This window comes from Urocitellus parryii, chromosome 4, assembly GCF_045843805.1.
Source record: "Urocitellus parryii isolate mUroPar1 chromosome 4, mUroPar1.hap1, whole genome shotgun sequence".
Classification (NCBI taxonomy): domain Eukaryota; kingdom Metazoa; phylum Chordata; class Mammalia; order Rodentia; family Sciuridae; genus Urocitellus; species Urocitellus parryii.
In genome coordinates this window covers 105,220,109-105,240,958 of record NC_135534.1, presented here as the reverse complement: position 1 = coordinate 105,240,958, position 20,850 = coordinate 105,220,109, and the positions used below count along the sequence as shown (strand labels likewise).

Genomic DNA, 20,850 nt, shown 5'->3' with positions numbered 1-20,850 from the left:
AAAACCCACCCGACCTCTGACCCTACACTGACTCCCCTCTAAGCTGTCTCCCACCTGGAAAACAGCAATGCCATCTCCTTCCCCTCCCTCCCTCAGCCCTGCCCTCATCTAGCCCCCAAGAGGACAGGGGAGGAAGCAACCAGCTGCTTCTGTTGCCTGGTCTCAGAGAAGACTGTTGTGCTAACTGTGCCCTATCTGAATCCCCAAGGAAACCACCTCCTCCCTCTTAAATCTAGGCTCTGTCTCCACAGCCTGAGACAGTTCTCTGGCAGATTGTTGGCAAGAGCCCAATCCACCTCTGCATCCCTGAAAACTTGCTCTTTAAGGTATTTCTGAGCCAGGCCACCCAGACTTGAGTGCATTACCCCACCCCCAGGAGTCAGGCCCCAGGAATAGGGGCTACAGCCACAGGACCTGTCCCCACACATCACTCCTGCAAAGTCTCGAAGACTTTTCAGCAGGAGCCAAGGTGCTTCACCCTCTGCCCTATCCAATGACTAGGGGCTCTTGAGCTGGGTGAAGAGAGGCTCAATTCAGGAGTACTCATCAAGGGTTTTCCAAAGGAGGAAAGAGGGACTTCTGACCTTTGTCACCTTCTCCCTTGGCATCCTTAGGAGTAGCCTCTTAGCTAGAACAAACGAACAAACTAGATTTCTGCTTTTTTGGTACTGGGGATTGAATCTAGGGGAGCTTAGCCACGGAGCCACATCCCAGCCCTTATTTATTTATTTGTTTATTTATTTGAGACAGCGGCTCACTAAGTTGCTTAGGGAATCGCTAAATTGCTGAGCTGTCTTTGAACTCACAATCCTCCTACCTCAGCCTCCTGACCCGTTGGGATTATAGGCATGTGCCACCGTGCCTGGCTAATGGACTAGGTTTCTGAGAATTTTTGAGGAAAGTGCTCTATAAATTAAGAATCCTCTAGCCGCTAATGCATCTCCCAATCACTTTTCTTTGCCCAGCTGCAGAGCTTTTCTCCTGTTCTTTAGAAGAAAGTTGGGGGTGTGGAGTGGGGAAACCGAATGGATAATGGTGGAGGCGCCAATCCTGGGTTTACCAGGAATTTCCTAGGTGCCCTTAGGCCACATATTCCACCTCTCTGGGCCCATCTCTTCATCTGTGAGGTTTGGGGGTTTCCTAAGTCCTCTTCCAGCCCTAAGAACCAGAGAAGGGAGACAGGAGGGAAGGTGGGGAAGAGGGCACTGCAGGAAACTGGCAACTGTTTTCAGCCACCAGGATCTAAAGATATCTCTGGAGCTCTGTTTCTCTACCCCCCTTCTCCGGGCAGGGTCACTTTCCTTCCCCTTGGCTCACCTCTTCTCTTACCTCAGCCTACTGCTCTGAGAAACACGACGCTGTTGTAAAAATAAAGCCAGCAGCGTGGATGCCGGTTAACGTAGTGTGGGGACCTCCGGGGGAAGCAAAGGGCAGGCCTGCTGACCTGGACATGGCTTCCCCTTTTGGGGCCACAGACCTCTTTGAGTTCAAACGTGCTGTGGGTTCACACTGTGCCTAAGGTTCTGCTAAGCTCTTCTTGAGCAGTGACATCACATTAAGTCTTCACAGCCAGGTCCATTTCTGAGGTTTTGGAGGCTTGGGGCAAGAGTTGCCAATGGAAACGTAAATTAGGATAATAAAGTGTTAAAATTTATCTTTTCTTCTCTGTCTTTTCGTTCATGATAGCCTGGAAGATCAGTACTAAAATGAGATTTTCAGACAATTTTGCTCACTCGTTCTTAGGGCTGGAAGAGTCCTTAGGAAACCCTCAAACCTCACAGATGAAGAGATGGCGCCCAGAGATGTGGCCCAAGGTTACCCAGAAAGTTCCTAGTAAATTTACCTAGTAAATCCAGGGTTGGAGCTCCCTTGCCCATTGTTTGGTTTCCTATTCCACACACCCCTCTTCCCCAGGTCCTGAAACAACAGGATGTTGTGCATGCTTGGGAAGGCTCCACTTGTAAGCCAGAGTCCTTCCATTCCCCATGATTTGCAAACAGTTGCCCCTTGACCACTTCCTGGGTGTTTGGGTGCATGTATGCCTGGTAGAGTCAGCTTTCAGAGGACAGATGGACCTGGGAAAGAGATCTGCTCAGGGTATTTAAAGAGCAAATTCCAGAGTCCTGGATCCTTGAAACAATCTAGAAGGGGAGGAGCTACATGTCCACCACCCTGTGTTCTCAAGGATTTATTGTTCAATGAGGAGGGGCATAGCCAGAGGAGAGTCAGCTTGAGGTCCTCCAAAATCTGGAGTCCAGGGCTGAGGGTCAGATTTCTCTTGACAATCCTACCAGATAAGTATCTTGTGTTCACCACCTTGCAGGTGTGGAGCAAAGTCTTCTCCAGAAGATTGGGTAAGTGTACTTCGTAACTGTGAGGCTGTTGGAGTCACTGTACCACCATACTACCGCAACAGTGATGTTGAAGAAGGAAGCAAAACCGCAAAATTCACATAGATATTTATCATTTTGCATACAACCCATGGGTTCTTGATGTCTCTGAAAATTACCAAGGACCCCCCAGGTTGAAAAGGTGGGTGGTCGGTTGAGGATGCTGTGGTGTGCTTGCAGCAAGGGCCAGAACCTGAAAGGTGTGGAGGCTCCAGGTTTTTAAGTCTGCACCTGTCTCCAGATAGCAAAGAGGATACATACTGGAGGTCTGGATGGTTGGGCAGGGGTGCTGAGGAAGACACCCACCACAGAGAGCACTGCTTAATTTTAACTCAGAACTGTAGGGGGGCGGCAGGGGGGTGGAATCCCCGCTGGTTCTAAGTGTTACCTTAGCTCTCTGACCTAGTAGTGACCCTGGGGTCGTCCACTCCCACCTCAAGAAGAAGGCAAAAGGGACTCTCTGTGGGTTGGGTTCAGAAGGAAACTAGGAAGCTTTTGGCCACCTCTCTCACCAGGACCACGGTGATTTCCAAGAAGTCTATGAAGAAATGAGGGAGGTTGGTGGGCAGTGGGCAGGGGCCCTTTTCCATGGGAAGAAATGGATTTTTGGCGGTCCAAAGCAACTCGCGGAGCGGATGAGCAGCGTGGTTGAAGACAGCGGGCGCGGGTCCTAGGGTTGCACGCACGCGGTGTCCGCCCAGCAGCCACGGAGACGCGGCGCCAGTGGGCAAGCCCGCACACGCCCACCGGCTGCGGCAGCGCCCGCTGCGGACAATCTAGTGGTCCCTCGGCAGTCCCGGGAGAGAGAATCTCTACCGTACCTGGACTCCCCAAGCAGAACAAAACAGCCTTCCAACAAACGAAAAGCTCCACCACTACTCCCCCTAAACTATGCTCCTAATTGGCAGATCGACTCATGGGATGATGCGGGAGGCTGCGGACCGGCACTGCAGTGCCAAGCTGCACAGCCTAGCCCGACTGGAGAGGAAACTGGGTGCTCAGCCTGGTCCTGGGGCTCCAGGACCACGAAACGGGGAGCGCGGGGCAGGGTACGCGGCAGGCAGGGGTGCCCTGGGCTCCGCCGCGGCCACCGCCCCTCCTGCGGCTGGAGCGCTTCCAGAGCAGAGGCGCAGCCTCCCTCGCCGCGGCTCTCGCTCAGTCGTCCTCCCCCTCCAGCTCCGGCTCCTCCTCCTCCTTCGCTTCAGCCCGGGCTCCCGCAGCCGGCTCCAGGAGGCGGGCGAGCGCGCCTCCCCCTTCTTTTCCTTCCCCCTCCTCCGCTCTCTGCCAGCTAACTTTTCCCGAGCCCCGACCCGCGGCGCAGAGCTCCCAGGCAGCTGCGGGGCCGACTGCCGACCTCGGGCAGAGAGCGCAGTGGTGCCCAGTATCCCATTCCTGCGCCCTCGGCGCGCTCCGAAGAGAACAGGACCATGTCCCGGGCTGGAGACCGAGGCAAAGCCCTGGCGAGATGGCTGGGCACTGGGCTTTTGGGTAAGGCAGCCCCAGCTTGGTCTCTTCTCTCATTTCTTCCTTCCCCCACCCCACCCAGAGGAGGGGACACTGGAGAAGAGGGGTGCCTCGGATAGGGTGGGTGTTGGAGCGTTGCACAGAATGAGCACGGTGGCCACCCTTTTCCCGCCGGTCGCCTGGATTTGAGGCTGTGCTCTCTGGGGACCGTACGTCCCTGTCTCCCCCCCCCCCCCCGCAATAGCCCATCAGCCCGTCAGCCTCGCGATGAGTTTTTTTTTTTTTTCCTTCCCTGTCTCTGGCGCTTTCAGCTCCAGGCTTTTGGAGCTGAGTATTGAGACTGCAGCGGGGCTCTCCGGAGTTCAGAGGCTCAGGCATGCTACGGGAGGGGGTCTGTGCCTTGGGTGTAGGGGATGCCAGGTGGGTTGTGGGTGTGATTGTTGGGATGGTGCTTTCCACTCCTGCTCAGAGCGGTTTGCGTGTTTCCCAGGCATCAGGCATGCTACGGGGGCCAGGGGGATCTCCTTCCCCCCAGGCCTTTTTTTTCCCCCTCTCAGACTCCCCCGCCCTGTTCCTGAGCTACTGCTTTCCCCACAGCTCCACACACCAGGTGCTGGAAGAGCTTGGAAGGGTTTGGAGGACCATTCAAAAGCCACCTTTTAGGGAGGGCCTTGTCTCTTTTCCTATTAAGAGATTCTGTAGCGAGGACCTGTTTATCCTGCTCCTGGATCTTCATTTTTGGGTGACTATGAAGATTAAGGGGACATGCCAGAGGACACAGAGGGAATGGAGTATTATAAATAACTATTAATATGCACATGATAGTTTTGAGGGTCAAACTCCAAGAGATTGGGGGATGATATTTATTAGCCTAGAGTGTAATCTCCTCATAAATCATAGTTGGACTTCAATGTAAGCTGACTCCATCTCTGGCACCTGTACCCCTTCCTGTTTATATTTCTCAGATTTGGCTTTGGGCAGCTCTCCCCTCCCCATTGGGTCAGGCACATGATAGAGGTATTTGTGCTGAAAACTGGGGACAGAAACCTCCAAGGGAAGCTGCTACTGTTTCTGCATCTGTAAACTGTGCGTCCAGCTGTTATGTCAGTACCTTGAGGTGGAGGGAGCCAGAGGATATCTTTACTCAGGAGCCACTGGATAATTGACATCCCTGAAGCTGGATGGAAGCCACTTATGGCTTATTTACATCCCTGCAGTTGGACAGAAGACCATTGGTACAGATGTCATGTGGGTTTCAGAGGGACCCTAACGAAGTGAGCTTCTGGCACCTGAGGCTTCTCTTCATGGGATGGGCAGAGTGCCACTTCACACAAATTCCTCCTCATCCCCTCTCAGATCAGCCCAGGTTCTCACTGTGGCTATGGCAGGGGGAATGAGACATTGGTCACTGAGACATTGGAACTCTTCCAGTGGCCAAATTACCCCCACATTATGTTGTGAGCTTCTGTGCCTCCTGTGCTTGGTTGGTGGTGGGATGCCAGGCCCAGGACTATTAGAATGTTCATAAAACTAGGCTTCTGTGGACAATCAGGAGACCTGGGAACTGTGTGTGTGCACACACACACACACACACATGCGTGCTCGTGCGCGTGCGTGGCTGGGAATGGGGGAAATGAGGTAGAATCTTGTATACTTCTCCAGGTGGAAGCCCCACTTCCTCCAAGGACTGTAGAGGCCAGCAGGCCCCACCAACTGTGCCCCCTGCCTCTCTGCTTTGCAGAGGGACTTCAAACAGGGTCTCCCTTTGGGCTTTCCCAAGCAGTTACTGATTGAACCCTCACAGAAACATTGCTCTGAGCTTGAGATTGTGGACATCCATGCTGTGGGTCCTGTGGGGGAGATGCTGAGAGGACCGGATAGCCGAGCTGTAGCAATAGCCTGGGTGCATCAGAGCAGGCAGGACCTTTGGAAACCATAGCATGGAACTCTCCTGGGGATGAGGAAGCCGTGGTTCAGAAAGGGTTGGTGATTTGCTCAAGGCTGCATGACCAGTCAATGGTCCAATGGGACAGAATCCAGCCTCTTGGGCTTTGGCACACCAAGCTGCCTCCCTTTATCAGAATTATGGTGAGGGGGAAGGTCAGTAGGCATTGGGCTTTGGGTTGAGGAAAAGCGAGGCTCTGGAGCATGGCATAGAAGGATGAAGGTTTGGGGGACCTAGAGCTGCTGTTTTCACAGCAGGGGAGATTGGGTCCAGAGCGGTCAATTCCTGGGAGTCCTCTTCCCCTCTCCCCATACCAAACTCAGTGCCATAGGCTGAGACTACAGTGAGTTTGGACAACCCAGCAAGATGCCCTTTGTTAAAGTAGAAGCAGTTTCCAAGGCCATATCATTGTGGTTGAGGTTTACGTGGGTTCCAGACATTTCCTAAGCATGTAACTGGTAATATATCTGTCCTGCCCACCCCTTCCTTGTTCCCTGATTTGCTTAATTGCTGTGATCTGTGTTTAATTATCACTTGTGAGGGTGCTGTGTTGCACAACCCTCTTTCCCTTGGTATGTATTTATTAAGGGCTTGTTTAATGAGAACACAATTAAGAAGAGGGTGTTCATTCCCACTCAGAGGAAGAAAATGGCAATGGGAAGCCAGGGTTCCTGGAGAAGTGGAGAGGCAAGGGGAGCAGTGGAGGGAGAAGATGGGTTTGGATCTGGAAAGGATGGTTGATTCTCTTTCTAAATCTTCTGGAGGCACAGACCTGTGGGGACGAGAGAAGCCTTTCTGATTGGCCACTGCCTGGTGGGATCAGCATCTGGGTAGATTCTGGGCTCAGAGAACCACCTTGCTCTGTGGCTGGTCATTGAGGGGAGGTAGGAGATATCTGCATAAGCCATGGATGGTCTGGGCCAACACACTGGTCTGTAAGAGGTGGGACAGGCACACTGTCTGGACTTGTTTGCAAAGCTGGTTTCCGCAGAGCATCCACTGTCGTCTCAGGGGCATGCTTCTATCCTGGCAAAGCTCTTGGGGGTGGGCAGGAAGCAGGCAGGTTGCCTAGGGCAAGGGAGCTGTAATCTTTCCTATGTCTCTGGGCCCAAGGGCTTTGCCTGGCCCAGCCTTGCCTCCACACCCCCAGGGCCTCCCCCCCAGGAGGGGTCTTGTCCTGCTGTCCTCGGCCCACTTTCTGCCTCCCAGCTCTCTCTCTGAGCCTCTCTGACTCCCCTAGGTTTAGAGTGTCTCAGCTGAATTTCCGCCCGCCATGCCAGCTAAGCCTCAGAGCTAAACTTAGAGTGGGCACCATGTTGTCCTCTTTCTTCCCCCTGACCCGAGAAGGGGGGTGTTACTGATCCCTGGATGTGGGGAAAGGGGGCAGAATATTTCCTGCCTGGCATTTGCCTTGGTCTGTAAGGTTGTTGCCATGAGAGTCCCGCTGGTGTGAATATTTAGTATGCTGACTACTTTTTTACTTTAATAAAACTTGAAAATCCAGACAAAGCAGCTCAGGATCAGAGAGAGGCTCCCACTCCCAGACACACATGTGCACCTTGACATTCTAAAGTATCACATTTAGGATGAAGCAAAGAAAGTCCTTTACTTCAGGGAAACAGCCGCATGGAAATAATCCAAGCTGTGGTACGTGGTGAAGGTGTAGATCAATGTGTGAGTAGCCTGGAGACATTCTTGGCTGACACTGGTCATTAAGGGAAGCTAGGAGTGCCCTGGTTACACCCAAGTCTAAGATGGGGACAACCCTGCCCCCTCTCCACATTCAAACACCGTTCTCTTCTCTCTGTGGGGTGCCTACTCACTCAAACCCTTCTTGTGTTTTAAAATCTCTGTTTTGGCTTCACACCAAGTTCAGGAGGTAGGAAAGTTTATAGGCATTCTTTGCGGTGGAGTTTAGGGATGGGCATGCTGGATGTGGTACTTCTGATTTTCTCAAGGTCAAGAGGGAGAGTGGGCCTGCGTGGTGTCTGCTGACCAGTCCTCCCCTGGCCTGGTCAATCTGCTGAAGCAGCCCTCTGAGAGGCCTCGGGGGAATCATGCACCCTTCTTCTCTCTTATCCCTGCAGCACAGCCTCACAGGTGACACCCTGCTGGGAGAGCTGGATGGTGGAGAAGTCAAGCTAAGATGCCTTAACCTGAGTGGGGCCCTGGACTCAGTGGAAGCCATCTCTGCTTCTTTCCCTCACCCCCACCCCCAGACTAAGGAGGAAATGGCAGTGTTTTCCTCCTAGAGTTCTGAGTGTGTTAGACTTAAGTCATCCATATCAGGCAGAAATGCACACTGTGTTGTGAGCCAGACCTTAAAGAAATAGTGTCTTCTATTCTGAACCTTTCTTTTGCTCCATTTTGCTTCTATTTAGAGCAGCCCAAAGCATTTCCCTTTTGATGTGCATCTTTTGTGCTCTTGAATACCTGGCCAGGACTGGGGAGGGGTTTGAGTTCTCACATCCTTTCCATTACCCAGGTTCTCGGGCCTGAGTGCCAATGAACATTGGAGTGGGACCTGCAGCCCCCTTGGAGCCCCCCAAACCCTGTAGCTAGCAGGGATCTAGCTGTTTTTCTCCTGAGCCTTTCTGAGGCTGTTGGAGGGGTGAGGAGCAAAGGTGTGTGTGTGTGTGTGTGTGTGTGTGTGTGTTCTGCTAGAAAGCCATCCTCTGGTGTTGGCCCCAGACAAGAGGGTGGAATCTTGTGTCTGGTTCCTGCCCCCCCCCCACCTCTGGGGGTTGGGGGAGTGGGAATAGGGGAGGGTAAAAGGGAGGGAAACCCAGGAGCTCCAAGGAACTCTAAGCCCTGATAACTGCTGTTTTTGAGATGCGAAAAGCAGACATATTTCTGAAAGTTGTTTGTCTACTTCCTGGGTGTGTGGTTTTCGCAAGTTAATCTTTTTGAACCCATTCTTCATTTGTTTATTAGGAATAAAAATAATGACTACCTTATAGTATTATCTTTTTTTTCCCCCTGGTGCTGGGGATTTGAACCCAGGGCCTTGTGCATGTGAGGCAAGCACTCTTATCAATTGAATTATATCTCCAACCCATGAATACCTTATAGGATTATTAAAGGATTAAATGGAACACTATATAAAAAACACCTATCCTGTAGTACAGTAAGTGTTCAGTTCCAGTTGGCCACTTACCATGTGGCCCCTGGGCAAGTCACTACTCTCTGAGCCTCAATTTTAATTATCTGTAAAATGAGAAAACAAATTATACCTACGTTTTGACATCCTAATAAAAGTTGTGGTTAATACAGTATAAGTCCTCTAGCACAGTGCTTCTCAAAGTGTGGTCCACACCCATGGCATTAGCTGGGGTGCTCTGAAGAGATGCCAACTGTCTGGCACCACAGAAGACCTACAGAATCAGTAGCTCCAGGGCCCTGCTGACTTTCTGCTCTCCAGGTGATTCTGTTTCCTTTCAATTTGCAAACTACTGTTCTGAAACAATTCCTGGCACACAGGAGCTGACCAAAAAAAAAAAAAAAAAAAAAATGACAGTTAATTGAAATAACATCCCAGCACTAATTGGAGTCCTGGTGGGCAAACCTGGCTATTTTAGGATGCAAGGAGGAATTTTCCTGCTTTGGAACTATGGGATGGTGGCAGTGTCTCTCTCCTTGACCTTAGATAAGTTACCCAACTTTTGGAGTCTCAATTGTTTCATTTTGAATATGGATCTATAATAGTGTATACCATTCAAAGGAGAGGAGTGAGGGTGGAAAGTGCCAGGCGCATAATAAATGCTCAATAAATATCAGCTATTACTGCTATTATTGACAGTGGCAGGGGTCGTGATTGGGTTACTGGGCCATGGGTGTTCTGAACTGGTGGGGTACAGGGACTCCACTGTGTTGCCAGAAGCAAAAGGGACACGAAAATGAGTGGACCTTTGAGATCAGGAGCAGGGCTGCCAGCTCTCCTTGGAGCTCCTTCGCCGTCATTTAGAAAGCATTGTTCAAAAATACCAAGAACATCATACTCTCCTGTGGGCAAAAACAAGAGGAAACTTAAGTATGATGCGGCAGGAGTTGTCTAATTCCTAAAGGCCTCCTGAGAGTTAGGGTGGGAGAAAACACTCGTTCCGCCCTAGGGGCAGGAAGAGTTGTGCGTCCAGCTGCTGATCCCCTTTCCCCCAACGACCTTGAGAGCGGGGTTTCCTAGAGAAATGTGCAGGGCGGGAGGGGGGCCAGGTGCCCTTACAAGGATTCAGGAGGAGGGATCCCGGCCGTTAGTGGAGTCGCCTCTGGGGGGGGGGGTTGGACGCACTGCGACTGCGGAGGGATTGTGCAGAACTTTGGGGTCATCGCGGCTGTTCCGGGATGAGGGGTGGAGCGTGGCTGCGGGATGTGGCGGGGAGGCCCCGCTTCTCGGGAGGGGGAGGGAACAGCAGGTCCCCCGAGGCTACCCCGCTTGCAGGCGTGCATTTCAGTGCCTCGGGAATCTGCCTCCACAGCGTCTCTGCCCTCTTACTTTTCTCTCCATCTTTGCTCTACTCGCTCCGCCCTCGCTGCTGCCCATTTCCAAGATGTGCGCGCCCTGCCGTCCCGCTCGGTCCATCATCCTTCTGTTAGGATCTCGTTCGATGGACAGAAAGCCCTGGCCTCAGATGATCAAGCAAGGTCCGGCCCAAAGGTGTCTCTCTTAGATCCTCGGGGCCCAATAGGAGTCTCCAGGGCTGAGTGATGAGAGGCTGCAGGACAGTTGCGGGGACAACGGCGACTGCTTTTTCCTTCTTCTCGTTATCCTATCCCGCTCTCCCCCACCCCCAGATTCCGCAAACACAACGAGGTGCACCGTCCTAGTGCAATTCCCAGGCTTGCTGTAGGGCGCACCGCCCGCGCTCCCTGGGCACTTTCGGGGACGGCGTCTCTAAGTGAGGGGGCGGGGCGGGGGCGAGGATTCACCGGCAAAACGGCCGACCCTCCTTTTCTTGGGTTGGGGTGACCCCTGGTGGTCAATTAGAGTGTCACAAGAGGTACTAAGGGCCCAGAATTCAGTCCCATCTACGTGAGCCATTTCAATTGGAGTAAAAAGAATCATTCTAGTAGAAGCTGACACTGAGGGTGACAGGGGCCTCCCTTCCTGGCCAAGCCACTCTGCCCAGCCTGAGGATCCGCTTCCAATGCAGAGTGTACTCCTTACACAGGTCTCCTCCTGCTCCCCATGTCCCTGTCGCTGGAGGTGTCTGTGGGAAAGGCCACTACCATCTATGCTGTCAATGGCACGGAGATCCTGCTGCCCTGCACCTTCTCCAGCTGCTTTGGCTTCGAGAACCTCCGCTTCTGGTGGACCTACAATAGCACTGATATATTCAAGCTTGTAAGTGGTGTAGGGACAGTCTTGACAGTCCATTTTCTCCTTCCCTTCTCTATCGCTCATTTCCCATCCCAGACTGTGGTCCGTTCTGGGCTGAGCCCCACTATGATGGTCCCCAGAGCCCAACTTTTGTTACCCCTTTTCCCAGATTTCTTCCAGACAGACTCTGGGTGGGAGGGATGTTTAGATGGTGGGACCAAAATTTGGGGTCTGTTAGAATTCTTGGCTAGAGTTGTCCGTCTGGTTTTATGAAATATCCATAACATGAATTGCTTGTGTAAAAATTGATAATTTAATTTAAACAACTGGAGACCGAAAGACCATTGGAAGCCTTGGAGAGAGGGAATGAGAAGAGAACGAACGAGGAAGGGGTGGCTGGATTTGGAAGGGAAGGAGCGAGGAAACTGGGGTGGAGCAGGGGCTCTGGAGGAACAGTAATGGCGTGGGGTGAGGGGTGAATCAGCCGGCTGAGTTCTGTGCAGCCTGGCAGGGGACCTGGCCTCAGGCTGACCCAGGGAAGTGACACGTCTTCCTCTGGATGGAACTAAACACTGACCTTAGAGGGTGCTGAAGAACAGAGCTGTGGCCTTGACCTGGGTCTTGATGGAGGAGCAGAATTAAGTGAAGCAAGGGACTCAGTGTCAGAGAGACAGGGTGGGAAGTGCAGAGGGAAATGCATGCGGTATCTGCAGAGTCATTATGTAAAAGCTTTTATGAGGAGAGCAGTAAGAACATGCTGCATTCCAAGGAGACCTTAATAAAAGGAACTGGGTTTGGCCTGAAACAGGCAGAATTCAGGTTTGACAGGCAGAGCTGTTGACTCTGGCAGAGGAAATTGGGAAGGTGAAACACCTCTCATGGGAGGCTCTTTCTGGACCTGGACAGGGAAGGCCCCCAAGGATGGGGCTGGAGTGATGTCATGACCCTTGATCACTCTGATTTTTTTGTGACCCAGCTCATAGATGGAACTGTGAAGAATGAGAAGTCCGACCCTAGGGTGAAGTTGAAAGGTGATGACCGCATCACTCTGGAGGGCTCCACTAAGGAGAAGATGAACAACATTTCCATTCTGCTGAGCAACTTGGAGTTCAGCGACACGGGCAAATATACCTGTCATGTGAAAAACCCCAAGGAGAATGACCTGCAGCACCATGCCACCATCTTCCTCCAAGTTGTTGATAAATGTATGCAGTGGGGTTGGGATGAGGGCAGTGGAGTGGGAAGGGCTGGGGGTGTCTCAGTGGTACAGTGAAATGGCATGGTGGCCTGCACTGGTGCTTTCTGTGACCTGACCTTACACTTTCAAGAGTTACTGGAGCCGCCTGGTGTGGTGGTGCACAGGGACTTGGGGGGCTGAGGCAAGAGCATTGGAAGTTGTAGGTCAGTTTCACTAGCTTATTAAGACCCTCAGAAACCCAATGAGACCCTGTCTCAAATAAAAAATAGAAAAAACTGGGGATGTAGCTAAGTGGTAAAGTGACCCTGGATTCAATGCCCAGTACAGGGGAAAAAAAAAAGTTACTGGAATTGTATTCGAGTTACATCCGGGAGTGTAAACACTTCTGCTACTGAGTGGCTTGTGAAATCACTTAGCCTCTTTGAACCTTGTTTTTCTGGTCTGTAAAATGGGAGTATGGCTGCATTCTGCTAGGGTTGTTGTGATGGCTGGAGGAACTATCTAGGAATGGCTAGTTAAGCTCTCTGTGTAAATGCTGATGACTGTTACTATTGTGTATTCTGTTAGCAAATATTGGTTGAATGTCAGGTATTGTATTAAAACGTAACGGATGATACACAGTATTCTTGAGGCATGTACAGTTCAGGGTATGTCAGAGGACTGGAATGTGGCAGATGACGTATATACATCCGTGGCAGCACCTATAATGGAGATGGAAGACATGGTCCCTGCCCTCTGGGAGCTTAGCTCCTAGCAGGGAATTGCAGTCTGATGGTGGGTGGACCAATTAGACAGTAAGGATGGATGTGATAAGGAGCCAGGTGGTCACAGGTCCCTAAGGCTGGAGGTGTTTAGAGAAACAGGGAGTGATAAACAGCAGAGGAGAAGTGAGGCTGGGCCTCACCCTGTGGAGGAGCCCCAAAACTAGGGAGCCCCAGGAGCTGAGCACAGGGGAAGGGCAGCTACTCCAGGGCTCCAATTCTACTACCTTTTGTGTGTCCCTGGGGGTCCCCTGCTCTCCTGGAGGACATGGAGTGCCTGGAGAGGGGGACACCATGGGTTCAATATTGGCAGTACCAAGGGCACAGCCAGAGGCGATCTGGGGAGCCTTTTCGGAGCCTGGAGTCATCTGAGTGAGGTCTGGTATAGTGTCACCTCTTCATCTCTGTCTGGGTTTCTGTCACTCTGCTTTGTGCTCAGCCTTTTTGGAGAGAGGAGAGGAGAAGGGGACCAACATTTATGGGGGCTTTCTGGGTGCCAGGCATTGAGTGAAGAGCTCTCACTTACCTTCTCTTCTTTGCTCCTCACAAAGTCCCTTAAGGTCTCCCTTTTGAGTCATTCATCCATTCACAGGTGTGTACTGAGCACCCCCCATGTGGCAGATGATGTTCTAGATGCTCAGGGCCCAGCGGGAGAAGATGGGCACGTTCCTGCTCCTTGGGAAATTCCCTTCCCCTCCTGCCAGCGGAGGAGTGACTTAAAAAGAGAGATCCCTGGTGTTGGTGCTGCAGAGAAAGATAAAGCAGCAGGGCGGGTGGGGGGTTTGCAGGGTGGCCGAGGAAGGCCTCGCTGGCCAAAGTCTGAAGGAGGCAAGAAAATCCTCACATGACAATTTGGGGGTCAAGTTGTGGCTCACACCTCAAATTCTGATTCATCCCAAACGTGTGTGTGTGTGTGTGTGTGTGTGTGTGTGTGTGTGAGTTTTGGGGAGGGTGTGCATGAGGAGGGTGAGGGGACAGGGTCCTATTGTTCCTTAGTCGGATGGATGTTCCAGCTTCTCTCTGTCCTGCAGTAGGCCTGGAGAGGGTCAGTGGCCTGTGGTGGGTGGTGCTGGCCCTGGCCCTCCATGGTGCTGGCTCCAGGTGACTCCTCCTCCCCCTCCCCGTCCTCCCCTTTCTGCTCTGGCCACACAGTGGAAGAAGTGGACAACACAGTGACGCTCATCATCTTGGCCGTGGTGGGTGGAGTCATTGGACTCCTCATCTTCATCTTGCTGCTAAAGAAGTTCATCACTTTTGTCCTCAAGAAGACCCGGGAGAAAAAGTGAGTTGACCTCCCTGGCAGGCTCTGGGCCCCCGACTCCACCCCGTCCCCCATCTCCTGCTCCTTTGATTCTGCCTTCATCTGCCCCTGGCAGCTGCAGCCTTCCCTCCGTCTCTTCATTCCACCCTCCCTTCTGAGTCCCACCACCATCTTTGCTGTCCCTGCAACTCTCATCCCCCTCTCGGGGCCTCTTCCCCATCCTCCCAGTCTGTATTAATGGAACACACTGGATCGTTATGTACATAAATACATGCTAAGTGTTTTCTTGCTAGGACACTGGTGCACCAGGAGATTGCTACAGATTATAATTCATTCTATCATTCATCAAATGTCTACCACACTTTAAGTGCTCCACCAGGCATTTTATAGAGTACCCATCACTTTTGTTTTATAGTAGAACAAAGTGAGGTTCAGAATAGTTAAGTGACATGACTAAGGCCACACAGCTAGTAAGTGAAAGAGATTTGAACTCTGACGCATTTGGCCTCAACCCTAAAATTGTTGCCACCATGTCCTTCTTGCTCATTGAGTATCTCCAGAGTTGATTCATTCATTCTTTCACTTGGTGGCTATTTTTGAGGTACCGTGTGCAAGGCACTGTGCCAGGTGCTGTAAGACATTCTGGAAGGAACGATCCTGTCCTTTGGTGAAAGAGACAAGATGCATGCATAAGTAAATGTAATACCAGGCACAGAGGGGATGGATCCCAGCAAAAACAGGTGTGATAAGGTGTTGTTGCAGAGTTTGGAAGAGGCGTGATATTTGGGTGTTGTTGGTGGTATAATTTCAACCCTGGGACAGTGAGGGGAAGGTGGCCCAGGTGGAGGAAGCATTGAGAGCAAAGGCAGAGCCTGGCAGTGGGCACGTGTCTGGGGAGCAAGGCCTTTTCTGTCATAGTGAGGTTTTGAGGAAAAGAAAGGAGAAGAGTCTGTGAAGGGCTTGAAGTCAGATCTTGGGGGCCTGGGAGCCTGGCTGCAAGTGGCTTCCCTCTGACTGCCACTGGAGAACTGGTGAGGGCTTGCAGGCCCCCAAGGCCCACTCCTCAAGATCAAAGGGTCTGGCCATGGGACAGAGGGACTGAGTGGGGAGAGGCTGGGGCCCTGAGAATAGGCAAGGAAAGGGACATTACAGTAAAAGTCCAGGAGAAACTTTGCATGAACTCTTTCCATCCTCCAGGACTCTGCCGTGGACAAGGGGTAAACTGATATCAGAACCCATCCAGCTTAGGGCGGCCAGGGGTGAGGGTCCCGCCCTCGAGGTGTCTTCCTAGTTGACCACATCTCCTTTCTCTGCCTTCTGCCCTGCTCCACCACCCTCTGCCCCACCTGCCATCCTTGAGGCCACACCCACGGCTGCTGTGCCCCTGCCTTTGTTGACAGAGCTCAGGGAGAAGGGCCTGGTGGGACTGAGGGAAAGGGCTCTCCGTCCTCAGGATATTCTTTGCTGGCCTGGACCCTCCCCCTGGGGTGGAACAGCCTGAATCTGACCCTGGTGACCCTGTGGCCATGTTGAGACAGGGAGGGGGTGGCGAGGCCTTGCTGAGTCCGTTTCCCCTTTTAGATATGCTCACTCCTCACAGCATCCCATGAAGAGGGTGTCAGGGTTCCATCTAGTTTATAGACGAGGAAACCCAGGCGTGAGAGGCAGGTGACTTGGCCTCTGGTTACCTTAGCTCTTAGAAGGTCAGGGACCGTGGCTCCCCCGCAGTTCATCCCCTGTTCTGCTCACTGGTGCCCCTCTCTCTCCCTCCCCAGGAAGGAGTGTCTTGTGAGTTCCTCTGGGAATGACAACACGGAGAACGGGTTGCCTGGCTCCAAGGCAGAAGAGAAACCACCCACAAAAGTCTGAGGCCCTGCTTCAGGCCAAGCAGCTGCAGGGGGCCTGGCTTTCTGATCCTGACACTGATGCTTGAGCCCGTCCGTCCGTCCGTCCGTCCGTAGAACCCACGTGCCTGAGACATCTGCTGCTTGGCTCAAACTGTAGTCCTCCGGGGCAGGGAGAAACCAGTGTCCTGCCCAGCCTGCCTCACACCCTCCCCAGCCAGGGCTTCCCAGGGACAAGGACTGGCCAGGGAAGGGGGCCTGTGGAAAGTTCAGGAAAGGGAAAGGCGGGGCTGGTCCCCCAACACCTGGGAAGACGGGGGCTCTTTCTGGCTCCCCACACTGAGTGAGCAGGGCCTTGATTTTCCTTCTGATTTCTCCTCAAGAGGGACTTGGGGGATCAGTGAGCCTGCCCCAAAAGCTGGACCTTGGAGCCTTGTGTGGGGAACAAACCCTTTTGGGTGGGAGGGGGCTAAAGGACTCTGGAGAAGGCCTTGGGGTGGGGGTGCTACTGGAGGTGGGGCCACAATGTGAGGCCAACTTGATTGGTGGGATAACTGGTCTCTCACAGACCCTGAAATTGGGAGCTCCCCTTCCCCCCACCGTGGAGTGCCTGTCTGCCTTGTCCTGCTCCCTGTCCTGTCCCTAGCTCCGAGTTTCTAAGTGCTCTGAGTGAGAGTTGGCCATCTTGGTCTTGAGGGGTCCCAGCCCACCTAGCCTGTCCCTTTGCTCTCTGTGTGGTCATGGAGAGGCCCCTCCAGCCTTTCTGGAGCACTAGAGTGCTAACCTACATTTTTTCTAGCATTTCCCTGGGGGAATCGGGCTGCAGAGGTGGGCAAGCCAATGTCCTAGGCCTCTCGGCCATTGCCACGCCCACTCCAGCCCCACATTGCTGGCAGCCCTTGTCCTTGGCATGGCAGGACCATGGCCACCCTGAGCACGCCTGACCCCAGCTCCCCGCTGCTCCAACCCTTCCCTTGAAACAGCAGGTGATGTCATCTTGCTTGAGGGAGTTGTCCCCTTGAACCTCCATCTCATTGGCTTGCTCTTCCTGGGCCCCCTCCATCACACCTTTGTCCCCCCCGCCCCCCAGGGTTGCTCATCCCCAGCCTTTGGTTTGCCTTGCCTCAGGGATTCTCTTCTTTGGGTGAGAGAGCCCTGGAGTTTTCCAGGTGCTTTTTGCTCAGCTGGGCCACCCCAGTCCCATCCTGGGGCTGGGGAGGAGCAGGGAGAGGGTGCCCACACTTTTCCTCTGCTTTTGGTAGAACTGGTTTGCATACCCCTTGAGGGTGGGCTAGACTGTGCCTTAGCTCCTGGAGTCGGGGCTCCTATGCCCTCCCCTGAACTGCGCATTCTGGTGTGGTCCCCATCCTCTCCTTCCCAGTATCAATGAGGAGGCCATGAAGCTGGAGTTGTGTCATTGACATCAGTGACTGAGTCTTGGAGACACCTGCCAGATGCTCCCATCCAGGACCCTGATGGCAAGATGTCATGATGGGGCCTCATAATTGTGTGGGGTCCCAGCCCCTCTCTCCCTTTTGGGCTGACACTCTGTCTTCTGGGCCCATAGGAGGGGTGGGGAGAAGTAGATCTCGTTTCCAGAGGACATGGGGGTGGCCTCAGGACTCTCCTGCCCAGAGGCAATCACCAGCGTCCCTGAGGGTGGAACTTGGGAGGAATTTGAGGAGCAGCAGTACCTGCAGGATGCCCATGGCTGGGGCTAGTGTCCCTTGCCCAACCTGATGGGTTTGCAGATCCCTACTCTGAACTGCCCCCTCCCCTCCTTTCCTTCTTCAAGGACCAGGGGTCAGATTTCTTGGCTTTGGGAATAGACAGATCAGAGCCCCCAGACACTTAGAAAATTTCTTCCAGCTGCCTTCATGCAAAAACCACTGCTTTCTTCTCCCTTCCCAGTGTCAACATTTGAAGAGAGTGCCTGGGGTGCCTCTTGCTTTCTTGAGAGGAACCCCAGGCAGAGGGCAGTGGAAGAGTTAGGGCAACCTCCTCTCCCCTCTTCTGGGTCTTCTGCGACTTACAGGCAGGCCTCGCAGCTTCTCTGGGCTCAGCTTTTCCATCTATCCAGTGGGTGTAATACTACTTACCTACCTCACAGGACTGTCGTGGGACTTGGCAAGTTTTGTTTTAAAAATCTTTTTAGCTTGGAAAGGGATTTGGGAAGCAGTTTTATAATTGGAGGGATTGTTCCAAGTCTGTCATGTCCTCATCTCTGTGTCCCATCCCTACAACACACACACACACACTCTTTCCACCCCTCCCCTTGGGAATTCTTTAGTCTTTGTAATGTTAGAAACCTTGACTCTGACTGAGGCCTGAAGCTTCTTGTCCATGGCTCTTGTTTGGTGGTTTCCAATAGAGATGATTGGGACTGTAAGGGGCATATTTCTCGCTATCCCAGTGCCTGGGTCACTACTGGTTTTAGTGAGTGGGGTCTAAGAGTGTTTAATTTAGTCTCCACAACAAAGAATGTCCTGTTTCAATCACAGCATTATGCCCCTCGAGAAGCATCTGAATGGATTTGCAATAGGGTGCCTATGGGCACAAGTGGATCCTAGGTACATGCAGGTCTCCAATGGTGGGTCAGGGCTGGTGAGGGTGTTCCCAGGGCTTGTGGGCTTGAGAGATCCGTTTGCAAAGTTGCTCTTGAGGACCCTGGGCACTGCCAGTGATGTCCGTGAGACCAAAGACAAAGTTCAGAACTCCTCATCCTTGACCTCAGATTAGGATGTGTGCAGTGGATGCCTTGGGTTTCCCACATGTTAGGATTAAACAGAAGGCAGTCAGAATGAACTTGTGATGCTAGAGACGCCTGGGAGAGGGGCTGATGAGGTTCAGCTTTGCACACGTCTGGCTGGCCAGCTCTTATGGAGCCCAGGCTTTGAGGGTGTGCTCCTGAGACGGTGCGGGGTGTGGGGGTACTCGTGTGTAGTGATGCACACTCATGCAAACCTGCCTGTGCAGGCAATGCAGGTGTGAAAGTGGGACTTTTAAAGGGGGCAGCTATGCATGAAAGGGGTGGTGCGTGATGGGGGAGACACTGAAGATTTCAGGAGCCATTTTCCTGGCCAGAGCTGGAGGTTGAGAAAGAATAAGACATGGAGGGAAAGGCCAGCCATGCTCCTGGATCTCATCTCTCTGTGACTCCATCTCTGTTACAGCTGCCATCCGAGGGCTGGGGGGAGGGAGTGCCAAGAGTGGGGACTTCTGGGGAAAATCCTATGGCTTGCTGCACTTTACTTTGTCCCAGGTTGGAGTCCCTACCCTCCCACCTCTCACCTGATATGCAGTGCTTTCGACTATCTTATGCATGGTTTATTCCTCTGGCTTGGATGACAATACCCATAGTAAATTTCCTATATAACTTTATAGATCAAACAATGCAGTGGCGGGCCTTAGGAGCCCCAGGGTCCAAGGGTGCCTCTGGGAGGCACAGATGTGCACACACCCTGCACTGACTCGTGTTCAAGCACAGAATGGACGTGATCAGACTGTCTTGCCTCTACAACATGTTTTGCATTATAGAATTGTATTTAGCTTTGCCTTGGATGAAATAAAAATTATATTTAATACTTGGGGCTTGGAGTTTCCATTTTTGACTAATTAAGAACTAGGTTCCTATTTTCTTTCTTTCTTTCTTTCTTTCTTTCTTTCTTTCTTTCTTTCTTTCTTTCTTTCTTTCTTTCTGTACTGGGGATTCAACCTAGGGGCTCTTAACTACTGAGCCACATCCCCAGCCCTTTTAAAAATATTTTATTTAGAGACAGGCTTTCTCTGAGTTGCTTAGAGCCTTGCTTAGTTGCTGAGGCTGGCTTTGAACTCATGATCCTCCTGCCTCAGCCTCTAGAGCCACTGGGATTACAGGGGTGTGCCACCACACCTGGCCTGTTTTAATTCTTGCCAGTGGTGATTAGGAAAATCACCTTCTCTGAGCCTCAGTCTGCTTATGTCTAAAACATTACCTGTCTAGGGAGATAACACATGTAAAAGGCCTAGAGGTTTCTGGTGTATTCACAGACATTCAGGTTGTTTTAGTTCTGGTACTTTCTCTGCAGAAGCTGGAAAGTTGTCCTTCTCATATTGAACTTGATGCCAGGGCCCTCCCTGTGTGCTGATGCCTCTACTACCACCAAATACCACAACATCCCCTTTCCCAGGCTCCCTCATCAAGTTTAGCATTTGTCTCCAGGTAGAATCTGCTGCAAATGAACACCTGCCTTCAGAAAGGAATTTCTAGCTGCTGGGCGTAAGTCCAGACTGGGAAGGAGCTGGGGGTGCAGTAAGCTCCCTTATATGCAGTGGTTGTGTTCCAAGACCCCCAGTGGATTCCTGGAATTGCGGGTAGTACAGAATCTTATATAGCTGCATTTTTTGCTATACACACATATACACCTATGGTAAAGTCTAGTGTACCAATAAGAGATTAACAAACACAATAATAAATGAACAATTATAATGATACTGTAATAAATGTTATATAAATGTGGTTCTCTTGAAAGAACCAAGACAAATATTAGTTTTGTTTTGTTTTGGCACTGTAGATTGAACTCTGAAGTCTTGAAAACTGAGCTGCATTCCCAGTGCTTTTTACTTTTTTTGAACTTTGAGATAGGGTCTCTCTAAATTGCTGAGGCTGGCTTTGAGCTTGCAATCCTCCTGTC

The 20,850-nt window shown here is 52.0% G+C and overlaps 1 protein-coding gene across 3 annotated transcripts; it reads left to right on the top strand.

Moving 5' to 3' along the window:
- Window positions 1-2,239: 2,239 nt before the first annotated feature.
- Window positions 2,240-19,761, top strand: Scn4b (sodium voltage-gated channel beta subunit 4). 3 transcript variants are annotated; one of them, XM_026396308.2, is made up of 5 exons: window positions 2,240-2,354; window positions 10,965-11,137; window positions 12,090-12,318; window positions 14,225-14,354; window positions 16,109-19,761. In XM_026396308.2, exons 2-5 carry the CDS (start codon window positions 10,982-10,984, stop codon window positions 16,200-16,202), a joined length of 609 nt encoding a protein of 202 aa, XP_026252093.1. In that variant the 5' UTR covers window positions 2,240-2,354; window positions 10,965-10,981; the 3' UTR covers window positions 16,203-19,761. The 3 variants fall into 3 exon arrangements, with proteins under 3 accessions (XP_026252093.1, XP_026252091.1, XP_026252092.1); XM_026396307.2 differs by lacking the exon at window positions 2,240-2,354 and adding an exon at window positions 3,735-3,878; XM_026396306.2 differs by lacking the exons at window positions 2,240-2,354; window positions 10,965-11,137 and adding an exon at window positions 3,553-3,878.
- The last annotated feature ends 1,089 nt before the right edge of the window (window positions 19,762-20,850 follow it).